We start from the raw sequence: 14,154 nt of genomic DNA on the forward strand, positions 1-14,154 counted from the left end.
TGGTTGCGGCGTGGTACAAAGCTGAACCCAAGAAAAGAGCCTTTCTCTAGTGGTGAACAAGATGAGAGTGGCAGAACCTCAAATTCAAAAAAACGCAGAAGAAATAAGTCAGCACAAACGCGGGAAAATTCTGTCCAAGGCTCATCATCAGATAGTTGGTGGAGGCGTGGTCCAAAGCCTAGCTCAGAAAAAGATCCTCCTTCCAGTGGCATAAAAAGTGCCGGAGCGAATATTTCAAATGCAGAAAACCATGTACAAATAGACGCTGTCACAGAAAAAGATAGTTTAATGGAAAAATCAATCGTCGGCAGCCCAGACGAAGTCACAGTTACCAATGTGTATGTGCCACCGTGCAGAAGAGGTGCAAACTACAAAAAAGAAGATCCATATACTGGCCCCAGAGTAATTGTAATTAGGCAGCCAAGAGGGCCAGACGGAACCAAAGGCTTTAAAAAAGAATATTTCCAAAAGTTCCACCAAACATGTGATGACGTTGTTGACAGGAGTAAATCTCCAGAGCGAAATTCTGTGGGATGAAATAGTTTCCATTAATTTTTTTTGTTCTCTTGTTTCTGTTGAAACGTGTTTAATAAATGTATAAAGAACCCAAATGTTGTAAATTATACAAATAATGAATGGTAGAAACAGCGAGACTCATAAGAGTTAGAAGGCCCGATGTAACACATCTGAACGAAGCAATCTTCTCGGTAAAACTCAGTAGACGTTTGAAAGGATTTGTCTTACAAGGAGACGAAATTGATGAAAAGTAGAATTACATTAAAACAAGAAAATTGAATTAATTGTCACAGAAAACATATGTATCCAGAAAAAAATTTTCCGTAAGATTAACTAGCATATTTTTAAACTGTTTTAGTTTAAAAAACGTAATATAAACGTAACGTAAAAAAACGTAAACGTAATATACTGTTTAAAATGTTTCTCGTTTTCAGCAAAGTTATTTCAGAATTCACACATATCTATTTCAGATAGTAGCTTTTAGGGGGTAGACATTGGGTTTAACAATTATAACAATTAGTTTAACAATTCATCACAGAGTAACAATACATAGTAGTATAACAATTATAACAGTATTTATTTTAACAATTCAAACTAAAAAAAAAGTTGTGAACTCGTCTGTTTCATAGTTTGTGCGAAAAAATTCGATAAGCAAGTCCTACTTACATTGGTAATGTTATACACGTTATACCTCATATTTATTTCGTTTGCGAAAAGAGCAAGGAAAGACAAATCAATCGCTGTTAAGTTGAAAATGGTCGTTTATGTTGAATCTTTGTAGCAGAATAATTCATTTAGAAGCTTTTTTATCTCTAAAAGCTGAGGTAGCACATAGGAATTATATATCCTTTAGACTTTCTGTGGAGTGTCTCCCCTATTGACAGCCTTTTATTGATTCAGTTGCTTACAGTTACTACTCCGCAAGTCTGTCCAACACATTCAATTAAATATATATGAAAAAAAAATCTACTGAAACTAAGGAACAACATTAAAAATTAAAAGAAACAAAAATTATTCCGTTCATGAGGGGGGCTGCACCCTCTTAATTCCTATCTCTTAACGCTAAGGTTTTTAAAGAACTTTTGAAAAAGGTTCTAATTCTACTACACAGCCCTTGTGTTTCAGGAATTGTTCTTAGAGACTTGAAAAAAATGGTTGAACTTTAGCGTAAAGAGCGGGGATTCAGGAGAGGGCAGCCGCCCTCATATACGGAATAATTTTTGTTTGTTTTAGGTTTTAATATTGCCCAATACTTTCATCAGAAAACTCAATTTTTCTTTAATGTAATTTCTAGTAGTTTTTCAAACAATCCAAGAAAATCCCCCCCCCCCCCCTGTGGAAAGCCCTGCATATAAAATTCCTCCATGAAAAGTTCCTCCACGTAAAATTCTTCGACCGGAAAATTACCCCAAAAAAATGCCATCCTCGCTGCGAAATCCCCCGTAGGGAATCCCCGCTGTGCGGAAAATGTTTCCAGAAATCTCCGCTAGCCCCCCCCCCCCTTCCCAATGAAATTTTTCTTCCGCAGAAAATTCCCCAATGGGGAATTTCTACTGGTGAAATTTCACCCATCAAGAATTCTCCCACGGGAAACCCCTTTCTATCCACGTTACCCCCCCCCCCAGAGAATTCAAATCTGCTGAAAATTCCCTCAAAGCATCTCCACATGTAAAATGGGGTCACCAACAAGAAAGTAAGACAAATAAAATGAATTTCGTGCACAAATTCTGGCAAATACTCCTTTGTAAAATTTCCGCTGGAAAGTTCAATCCCGGAAACTTCCATCTCATTAGGCAATTCCCGCTGTAGAAAATTTATCCCCAAAAAAGCTCCCCTCCCCTGAAAACTATCGGTCCCTATAACAAATACTATATGTAAACAATGGGCAAACTTCATAACTTGCGGTTCTTCCTCCATTAGTTCTGGGAATCTTTACAGTAGGATTCTCTGATATTCTGAATCTTTCATTTAAGATTTTTTTTTTTGGGGGGTGTTTCCCCCCTTTTTCGAAAATCCGGCAAGTTTTCTCAGGATCGTAGCCTTTGATCGAGAATAACCGTCAGCCCTCCAGATGGTTCTCCACGTGTGCGTCTTGCCGCAGTACTAAAAACAATATGGTATTTACCGGGAGACAAAGAATCATAACTGCAAGCAACTATAAGATACTCTTGCAAAATCAAAATGTCATATTTTGCAAATTTTTTATTAATGCTAAGATCTTTGTCTTTAGTCCTATTTATATTGAATGAGCATAAAGAAATGTTCTTATCTGTTATTGGATTAATTTGCAGCCTGAAGTTTACAAATTTCTAGTAATTTCGGACAGCGGCAACTAGATAACACATTATTCCTACTGCAGTTGGCACACTTAAAATCCTTAGCTTGATTATGATTCGACGATTGGCATTTCTGGTAACAACGGGGAACATTTTTAAACTCGAAATATGCGTATAATTTCGCATTCAAATTTTAGCCCATATTTGATAGCTGAAGAAAGGTTTGCTGGTCTTCAAAAGCAATTTTGAGGCTACGGGAATTTCCAATACGCATACTATCATGAACTCTAGGACAAACCTTGAGAAGCGTTGGGTCAAAATCATTCCTAAGTCCTTTGGCAACCCCAAAGAATTTAGTCTCAATGACTTTTGCTTCATAAACAGCGATCTAGCAGATTGACGAAGATCACTTACGGCCACCTTATCAACTTTGACAATTAGCTTGTTATGTCAAGTAATTTATCTAAAAATCGGATTGGCTCCGGATGATTTGAAATGGGTAATGTATGTAAGGGGAAATTTTGTGCCTCTTGGAGAACGTAGGAAATATTTAGGAAGAAATAGATTGAGGAATGGTCCTTACAGTTGCCCTGTGTGTGGAGAGATGGATGAGTCTTTGCAGCATTTTTAGGGTATTGTAGGGAGTTGAGGGATTTGCGCTTGGAAATATTTGGTAAGGAGGTTGGGGGGAGATATTGGATTTCGGAAATTTTGAGAAGTAAGTGTTACTTAACTATAAATAATATTGGAAAGTTCGTCCGGGTAGATGTGAGGTATCGTGATGTTTTCTTAAATAATTAGTTTAATGTCTTTTCAGTCTGTGTTTGTTGCTGTATTTTTTTACACTTGTTTTGTTTATGTTACCATGGCCCAATTGGGCTTTTCGTGTGAATAAATCTATCTATCTATCTATCATCCGAGAGCCGCAATTCCGCAATGCATTCATGACTTGTGATTTTCTCTATAAAGTCTTTCAGTGATTATCTTCGTCCTGTGGAATGTTTAAAATAATCACAGCAGTTTGATTTGAAATGCATTGGACAGGCTGATTGGGTAAAACAGGATAATGCAGATCATATGCGGTGACTTTTTTGTTGATTACTCGGAGAGTTTTTTTCGGTGCTTGTGTATTATATGGTACACACTCGAGAAGTTAAGTTACGTTAATCCTAATGAAATAAACAAAAATATGATGAAAATACAATACTTTAGCAACAAAATTATGAAAACTACAACAAAGAATTATGGTAGGGGGTTCGCACAGAACGCATTATATTAAATACCTAACCCAACCAAAATACCATCTCGATTTTAATGAAAATATATATATAACGTAGATTTCAACTGAGCCTAGACTAACTTTTTTCCAATACTGACAGGTATTAACCCGTTATTGTCTGATCTGTAAATCCAAATTCTCGAGCGTGTACCATATAATACTCAAGAACCGTTATTTCTATCCAATTAACTTTAGCAGATAGACAGGAATAAGCAACAGCAGGTATGGCCGGAACGTCTGTAGTTGAATGGATAACGATAACGAGAACTTGTGTCTTTGATAGTTGTTCATTTCCCCGAGCATATCCTTAAGATTGTTGAATGGAAGGTTAACCTCTTTTTAGCTTCAATAATGCCTTGAGGTTGAAAAAACTCAACCGCATTATTCACAACAATATCATCTTCGATTTCATTAAAAAGGTTAAACTGCAGGAGATTTAGAACAAGGCAGATAACTGATTTTTCTGTTAATCCAGATTCAGGATCAAGTTACGCAAAAAATAGCTTACCAGAATTCAAAATAGCATTGTCCAAATAAGCCACAAAATCAGTTAACCAGAGTTCCATAGCATTATCAAATATAATTAAATGTCCAGTTCATAAAGAAAAACTTACCACACAGGTTTAGTAATAGTCCAATGATTATTGTGATAATCTGGTGTTTATTGTAAGAAACCCAAAGTCATGCCCAATCTAGATCTTTTTACACAGTGAAATATGTTAATATTCCAATTTTCAGAAAAAAATAGTGATGTTTCGGAAAGAAAAATGTCTATACACATATATACGTACATAAAGAAGTACATACAATTATTGCTCATTTGATCAAATAGATTCGGCTCCTTCAGAGCTTGTGATAACTTAAAAAAAAAAGATATTATTAATTTATCTACCATACTTTATTTAATTCTTATGATACTTGAACGTTTCTGGTAAAAAAAAGCTAATTTTCTTTTTCTTACTTGCGGAAATAGTTGGAAACAGGAGCTTGAGTAGGGAATATACATTTGTACCTTCAAGGCCTTAAACAGTTTACTTGTTCAAAATATTCGTATGTTACTAACAGTTGAAAATCCTTATTCGTAAATTTAGGATTTTCAACTGCATGTGATATATCGTCTTTCTAGCTACCATAGCCAAGAAAATAAACCAATTTTCAAGCTTTGATACTGGTCCGCCATCTACAATTATATGGTCACTGACAACTTTAATGTAAATGGTACATGTTTCGAATAGAGTTCACTAGCAGCGATTTTAAAACAACGCATTAAAAATTAGGCCTTCCGAATCAGTTTGAAATTTTACTCTTTTTTGACACTGAATAAATAAAGAAAAAAATATATTTTAGGAAGAGCCAGGGATTTTTCTATTTTCTTTTAAATGAATTTTCAAATACATTACAGAGGAGACAACTGTGGAGGAGTGGGGGATCGACTGTCCCTCTCCTCCCCTTTTTGGTACATTTGATAACGTAAATTAAAAAAACAAATGTCACCCACCCCCCAACGCCAAATTTTGGTAAATATTTTTCTGTGTCTCCATAATAAAACATACTTGCTCCTTCTCCAACCTCTACATTTTCGTTAACTTGGAAACAATAATTAAACGACATATTCTTAAAACGCAAATGATGGATTTCAAGCAATTTTTCTGTCCGAAACAACCTGACACTTCATTTATTGGCCTTGATCTTTTCTGGAAATATTCGACTTTTCTTATAGCCTAAAAACCTTCTGTCAGGCAAGGCACCAAATGATGGAAAGATTGTTATATTTCTAGGCTATTGCGGATATAAGATAACTGCTTGTATATCTGGCTACATAAAATAGGCTTGTGCTTTTATTTATCCATCCTTCCAATGAATGTTTAGCTAAACTTTTCAAGCTAGAAACAAAAAATTGTGAAAATAATTTTATAACCATAAGAATGAATATTACTACTCCTACAAACAACTATTTGCAGCACCAAGCCACCTGACATCAATACGGCTGCGAACGCTCCTCATCCGCCCCAACGTATTCAAAGCTTCACTCTTTATTCCCTCCGATAAAGTACCATATTTCCTTTAAATCTGTTTTATGACCCTTTTCCACACCATTGGCAGCAGCCTGCTTTTCGTTTCACCTCAGATGGATGGCTGAAAAACCCAAAGTTTCACAATCTGTCATCCTTCTTCTGTAAAACATAACCTAGCCATCGTAGCTTTCCGAACACCCCTAGAATTTGGGATGAACCTACAGAAAGTGACCTAGAAATGTAACTTTCCCTATAGCCGTAGAAATTGGGATTAATGCACAATTTTCACAAAGCTTATTGTTTAATAAACGGTCAGTCAAACGATTGCCTAGAACTGTACTTAGACAGTTCCTCTGGGCAAAATCTAACATGTCTTCCTCAACCTTTCAAAGCACTCCAGGTTCAGAGCCCTACTTGACCACTATCATTGCCATGGCTTCAGATGTTCTAACCTTTGTGCGACGACGGATATTAATATCTCTTCCAAACTTTTTCTAACTAAAAAAACACATTAGACGCATTGACTATTATACGATTTACACTACCATTACATCAATAATCATCTTCTCTTTACACCATCATCATCATTATCTTTTCTTTTCAAATTTTTGGTCCTTTTCTAATGTACCAGACCCCATCCAAAATTTGAGCGCATTCTACCCTCTATGTATAATTATAGTTTATGACTAAAGTAAGCTAATGAAAGTGGAATTAGCCCTGTCTTCAGGGCTGAGCCAATGAAGATAATTCGTCGCAAAATCACCTTTACTGAATAGTTTCACGTGAAAAGTTTCAAGCAGGAATTTTAACTAAAAAAGCACCTAGCAATCAGTAGCAAATACCGATGAAGACCACACTGCCTTCCCGTCATAAAAGTAAAGTAAAAAAGTAAGTAAGACGGCACTAGACCCTTAAGGTCCAAACAGGCGGTGCTAATCTCCGTTTCATGGCCCTTCAGCCAGGAAGTGCAATGGGGGGTTGGGGGCCAATCATCCTGTGCTTCCTGTGCGTCATAAACACAAGCAACAAGCAGAACAGCAGGGATTTTTTTCGTAAGCCAGTAGAACTTTAACCTTAAATGAATATTTGGACCCTATATCCAATTTCGACCGTATTCTCTTATATTTTTATTTGTTCTTTTGCTGAGGACGGCCCTTGGATATAGGGACGAAATATTCATTAAAGGTTGTTCCACTGTTTTACAAAAAATTTGCGATTGTTCTACTTGTTGTTGGTGTTTATAGCAATCAGTAGTCGCACAGAGCATTGCTCCAGCAGAAGTAATCCACATAAAATTATTCTTATTCCCTTAAAGAAAAGTAAGCTGTTTTATTTGGTTAAAAGTGTGATTCCAAAAACCGATTACATATATTTGCTTTCGCAATATTTTTTTCTTTTTTACAAGTATCTAAATTAGATTTATTATTCATTTCTCGTTATTTTTTTACAAGCTTTTTAGGATCATATTTTTTTAAGCAGAAAACATATAGTTTGACCAGACTTTTAGCTATGTATTATTTCCGTTTTAGAAAACAATGTATTTTCCTAACTTTGAACAGTTAAATTGAGGCAAAAGTGATAATGTACTCACCGTTCATTGGTTGCTCTAGCTTTATTACAGTAGATTCGTTTTCAATAGCCAATTTCGACACTGCATTGAAGCAGTGGGATGCCGAAACCTTTTCATAGTCAACTGGACCATTTTTGCAGAGAACAGGGTTCGTTTCTTCAGTATCATTTGGCAGCTCTGGCAACCTGTATATAAATATCTTTTTTAAATAAAGTTTGTTACCAATGGCATTCGATTTTAGTAAATAATCATGTAAATGGAAAATTTTTAACTGAAAATCCTAAGACCACATAAGAAAGTTCCAGTATAAACTACAAACTTCGATGTCATGTATCGGTTCGTTAAAAACCGATCATCGCTCACGTCAACCAGCAAACTATACAAGACAAAGAGAGAAAAAATAAACTGAATAGAAACCAGAAGGGATTCGCAAAATATAAGATAATTAATATATAAAATATAATATACGTTAATACTAAATTAATGATATAGTTAATATACTTAAATTATTATAATTAATATATAATATAAATAATGAATATATAAAGTAATTTACAAAGAATAAAAAGGATACAGCTACCAGATATGTCATTGATTCAAAGAGCCTCTCCCTGGGATAAAATACTTCCTCGTCAATTTTTTGACGTTTTTTCTCACGTCATGTTTAGACAGTTCGGCCTTAGAAACTATCTGAATTCCACCAATAACATCATGCAAGATTGAAACGCAAATGACGAGGCGAAAAAAGAGAATTTTCCACCGCGGAGCTCAAATTTGGACCATAAAAGGAAATCCTCTGACTCGTCACTCTTCCAGAGTTTAAGAAATGATTAGGAGAATCGACATAGGCCTATAACTAGCCATAATAATTGGAACCCCTATTTTTAAATAATGGGAAAATATCTTCTATTTTATTGGTTCAGGATAAGTTCCTGAGGAGTATTATTCCCGCGTCGCAAGTTTTTTTTCTTAAGGTTTTGTCTTCTTTGAAAGTTCAGTATGCTATTTTTCTGCTCTCATACCGTTTTACTAAATGACATACCAGATTATAACTTTATTATGCTTTTTTTGGCTGAGTAACCTCTTCATAGCTATGCTTTTTAGTACGGATTGCCTCCCCATTGAAGTAGAATATTCGCAGAAATGCATATATAATGAGTTGGAGGTAATTAGCTTGAGATTGCTTGTGGGTCAATGAGGATTGCAATTTAGGAGAAGAAAGAACCAGCACAAATGTGCCGGTCTCAGCCAGATTGGTGCTGCAATGAGTTGTTAACAGTAGCAGTTGTTTGCTTTGACTTTGAAAATGCTGTTGCTTTATCAAGAGGTGATTTTTCATCTAACGTTTATAAGAGAAAAGTGAACATATTTATTATGATTCTGGTCTAATCAAGAACGAAGACATATATTATTTCATTAGTAATGAATGTGTGCTAGGAGGAACAGGAAATGAAATGGCAACGTAGTAGCTATGATTACTCAGACGGCTGATACTGAATCATCCAGAACGTAAAGAGTCCTTTAGAAAAGGAATAGAATCATAAGCTTTGCAACATAACACTTACTTTGATAGCATCCTATAGTCCAAAATTTATCACGAGATGCTCAGGGGCTGATAATATCCACAGCCAAACCAAACGACATCTGAAGTATATGGAAGTTGACTCTTCCTTGAATGGTTTTTTTGGTATGTCATTTGTCTGCTCTTGTAACGTTTCACTATGTGAACAGAAGATGAAAATTTTCCTATCACGCAATAGCTGAGATTCAGCTCTATACATCTACCAATTCATATTTTAAGAGCTTGGTGTACAGATTTTTTAGAAAAGAAATAAGTTGAAAGTTCGTTAAAAATAGTCGAAAAACAACAAATTTCCTGTTTCTTAATAAGTTTAGATCCTTCTCTGAGATAAATTTTGAATAATATTATAAGTCTGGCTTGATGAATGGATAGATCTGAGACTAATGAAACTGAGCATCTTGTCATTGTGGTCCAAGATACAGCTGCAGGCTTGTTACGAAATCACTAGGTTCAGAGGGAACGCATACCTTAATAATGTAATAGCATCTTCTATTTTTAACACTTCAGGGTAAATTTCTGAGGAGAGTTATTCCCACGCGACAATATAGTCACTCTAACCAATAAAAGGAACATTACGCATGGCTAGAGCAGACAAAATTTATCCCGTGCATAATTGGGCAAGTTGAGCTTTGTTGAGTTTTCTACCGTAACTTATATGATATAACGATAAGAGGGAAGATTTGAGGACAATTTTTTTAATTACAAAAAAAAGAAAGCGTAAATAGCAGTTTTAAGATCAACATGGCAAAAGGTGCAAAGACATGGCAATAGCCGGCAATACTATTAGTGTACAAATCAGTGTGCAAATCAGCGCATTATCGTACAAATTAGTGTTTTTCTTGATATATGTGTGTGTTGATATAGGCTATTAGTGTACAAATTAGTTGATCTTTGTACAAAATAGGTACAAACTAGTGTTGATATAGGCTTTCCAAATCAATTTTTTGCGTTTTCGATATTGCACTTCTAAAATTCAAGCATGACGTCAAAATTAAGGAAAAATTCTTATAAGTGATAAGTTTTGCAGTATTTTTATTAACAATTCTTCATCATACACCCCCCAACGGCAGGGTCATAACGTATGAGGGGGAAGGGCCCCCTACAAATACTTTCAACCACTCGGCAAAAAAAAAATGAGTCGGCAAAATCGTAGCGCGAAACATCACGATTTTCCGATGCTGCCAAATTTTTTTGTTCCTTTACACAAAAACCAGGAAAATACTAACATGTCATCTACAGAAATCTTGAGCATGGTTGGTAAACCTAGCAGTATTACCGGATCCAGCCATGATTTTACGGATGGTGCCACAATTTTTCATTTAATTAAATAAAGAGCATGAAGATACTGACATGACATATACCGGAATATCTATCTCGGTCTATAAATGCAGCAGTTTTACCGACTCGTGCAGAGATTCTACGGTTGATGCCACAGTTTTCAATTGGGTTAAAGAACATGAAAATACGAATATAAACATCTAATGAAATCGCAATCTAGGTTGGTAAATGTAGCGGTTTTACCGACTTGTGTCGTAAATTTACGGACGGTGCCAAAATTTTCCGTTCGGTTAAACAAAGGACATGAAAATACTGATATGATGTGTACCATACTTCGGTCGGTAGCCTCGGTTACCGACTCGGTTTCGGTTGTACCATAACCTCGGTCGGTAAATCTAGCGGTTATACCAACTCGTACAGTGATTTTTCGGACGCTGCCACTATTCTTTATTCGGTTAAATAAAGAACATAAAAACAATGACATGACGTCTACCAAAATCTCAATCTTGGTCGGTTAATGCAACGGTTTTACCAACGCATGCCCTGATTTTACAGATGGCAGCACATGATTTATTCGGTTAAATGAAGAACATGGAACATAGTAAAGATTATCGTGTAGAATTTATTCATAGATAGCCTTGCTCTTTCAGTCTAAATATAAAATAGGTCCAAAGTCTTGCTCGAAAAATTTAATCAAAGATCAAAGATTCCAATTCTAAATTCTTCACTGTGTCAAATTAACAAGCAAAGCAGAAAATACCTATGATGTACAGCTCCATCCAAAACTAGTATAAGTTACGAAATTAGGAGAAATAAAATAAGACTCTGGCAATTGATATTATCAGTATGTGTGAACGTGTAGGTGAAAACCTAAAAGAACTTGAAGTGATGTCAGCAGCTATACTCAAATTTCAAACGCAAAAGAGCATAATTTTTGAAAATCTGCCTCCTGATTGTTGTGTCGATCACGACCCCGGACAGTGACCATTCCCACTTAAAGAGCACCAGAAACGTTCTTTACTTAACATAGGCCCTACCCAGCCGTATCTTGCCGCTTTTCAGGACCAGAAAAACACATCGACGAGCAACAAACACCAAAAGAGAATGAACGCTGGTTGGTACAAAAAATACAGGTACCCAGAGCATAGCGTCAGAAAGGACTGTGTGTACTGCTTCGCAAGCATGCTGTTTCCTACTGAACCAAAACGCGAAAAGATAGAAGATGCGTGGGTTAAAAATGGAGTGTGCTCCTGGAACAGCATGATGAGCCGAGGGACGGAACACCCTGGTAAGATGAAAGAACATTTTAAAAGTGCTGCTCATCAGTCTGCAATAATTGATATCGCAATTTATAGCAAACTCAAGCAGGGCATTGAAAATATGTTGGATGAAAAGACTAAGGCCTTGAAAAGACAGCAAGAAAAGGAATTTATCGAAAACCGATGATGGACCAAGGTTCTTTTGGATATAGTAAAACCATTAGGAAAACAACAGATGCCTCGTTGCCCGGTGCGATCCACATTTCAGCAACTGGTTCAATGAAAGAAGGATGAAATGGAATACGGTGAACTACCTTAGCGGTGTTTTTCAAAACCCATTCATTGAGGTGCTTGGTAACGAAATTAAGTATACAATTGTAACTGATGTGAACAATAGTGGTGCATATTCAATTATCGCAGATATCACTTCAGACTCTGCGCACGAAGAAAGGCTTGTGATTTGTGTCAAGTACATTGACTGCGATGGCACAATCCAAAAAAGACTTTTAGCTATGGTACCAGTTGAATAAAAAAAGGTAAAGAAATTGCCGACAAGATTCTATAAACTTTAGAAAAGGAAAGCGTAAGCAAAGAGGCATTCATTTTTTAGAGTTATGATTACGCAAGTAATATGTCTGGTGTCCGACAGGGTGTCCAAGAACACATATCAACCAAACTTGGAAGACAAGTACGCTACATTCGATGCATGGCTAATAGAGAGAACCTCATCGTGGAACATGCATGCAGCAACGGTCCATAGTCTGGAAAATGCTTGAGATCTTACAAGAACTGTACATCTTTTTTACGGCTTACAAACGAGCACTAGAGATGGATGAATCAGTACTGAAGCTAAAGAATTTGCCAATGATAAGATGGACGTCCAAATCGGAGAGTTTGACGGCATTGTGGACCCGCTTAGACGCTACTGTGGAAGTTCTGGAAGAGCTAAAAGAACAAAATGAGGACAAAATAATAAAAGAAAAAGCCAAAGTTCTATACCACTGCAGAGCCTGCTTTGACTTTATTCTGACGCTTAGGTTCATGCGCCAGGTCACGTTCAGGACGAAGGTTCTCGCGGAAAATTTGTAGGTTGAACGCCACAATCTGATGACTTCTAACGAAAAAATCAGGGCGACATGTGATATCTTAGATTCTCTCCTCGAAGACCCAGATCAGAAAGGGAGGCAAATTGAGGTATCAGAAGCACTAGCAGAAGCATTAGTAGAAAATTTGTAGGCTGAATGCCTCAATCTGATGACTTCTAACGAAAAAATCAAGGCGACACGCGATATCTTAGATTCTCTCCTCGAAAACCCGGATCAGGAAGGGAGGCAAATTGAGGCAGGAAAAGCAGTAGCGGAAAAAGTTGATTCGAGGTCAATGACAAGTTCAACTTAAATAACGTCCTACACGTCCACCTGCTTGTTATTTAGAGGTAATCGCTAATTCTGGAGCCAACCTGCTGGATGACTGGAAATTGTTCTATGCTAAGGAGCTCTTGAAAGAAGTTTTAGCAAACTAAAACTGGTCATGACACGGTTACGCACAACGATAGACAATGACCGTTCGGATCACCTTATCATGATGTGCTGCAAGACTGACGTTACGGACAGCTGAAATTCGACAAATTAAAGGAAGTTTGGTTGTCTTCCAAACCAAGTCGTTTGAATTTTTAACTGAAGGTATATAGTTATATTTTCTTTCTTTTTTTGTTTAATCTGTGTATTTTAATTTAAATCTGCCAATTTGTCACTTCTGAGATCTTTTTGTATATAAAGCATGTTATCACTTTTCTCCTAATATATTGCTCCATTCTTCACTAGGTCACCATGTAGCTGTTCATATGCTTCTTATGGGAAAAAGAACTAAGCAGCTATTCTTCCTCAAATTATATGATTCTTTAGGCTGGATTGTGATTCAAAGTTTCGTATTAGAAATGAACATTATGTTAATTAGTGGTGATAACACTTGGTATAAATGATCAGTAGAGTCGGTAAAATTAATCACTCCCCTCTCTCAAACATTTTGGCTAGTAATGCCCCTGCCCACTAGTGATACTTGATAATTGTGACTATGTTGACACAGGCACAAAGCATGTGAACTGAAACGAATGGAAGATATATTTCGTAGCAACAATAAACCTGAGGGACAACCCAATCCGAGGGAAGCAAAACGTCTCATCAGGAAAGTGAACCCTGGTTTGTCTTGGCACTAATTCCCACCCACTGCAATATGAGGATAAAACAGCACAAATCTGTTAGGTTGACATTTTCTGATGCATTCGAGGAAACGTACGCATTAATCAAATGAATAACTGACATTTCAATGGTTTATATGGCGTAATATACAAGTTTACAGATGAACGACAAATTACCAAAC

General features: G+C 36.4%; 1 protein-coding gene across 1 annotated transcript in view; it reads right to left on the minus strand.

The window, feature by feature from the left end:
- The window catches only part of LOC136036235 (uncharacterized), an 87,755-nt gene that overhangs the window by 64,462 nt on the left and 9,139 nt on the right, over positions 1 to 14,154 (minus strand). The window contains exon 3 of the mRNA XM_065718332.1: positions 7,678 to 7,841. Coding sequence (XP_065574404.1) covers positions 7,678 to 7,841 — 164 coding nt within the window. The remainder of the gene's footprint in view (positions 1 to 7,677; positions 7,842 to 14,154) is intronic.

The sequence above is a fragment of the Artemia franciscana genome, chromosome 15 (genome assembly GCF_032884065.1).
Source record: "Artemia franciscana chromosome 15, ASM3288406v1, whole genome shotgun sequence".
Lineage (NCBI taxonomy): Eukaryota > Metazoa > Arthropoda > Branchiopoda > Anostraca > Artemiidae > Artemia > Artemia franciscana.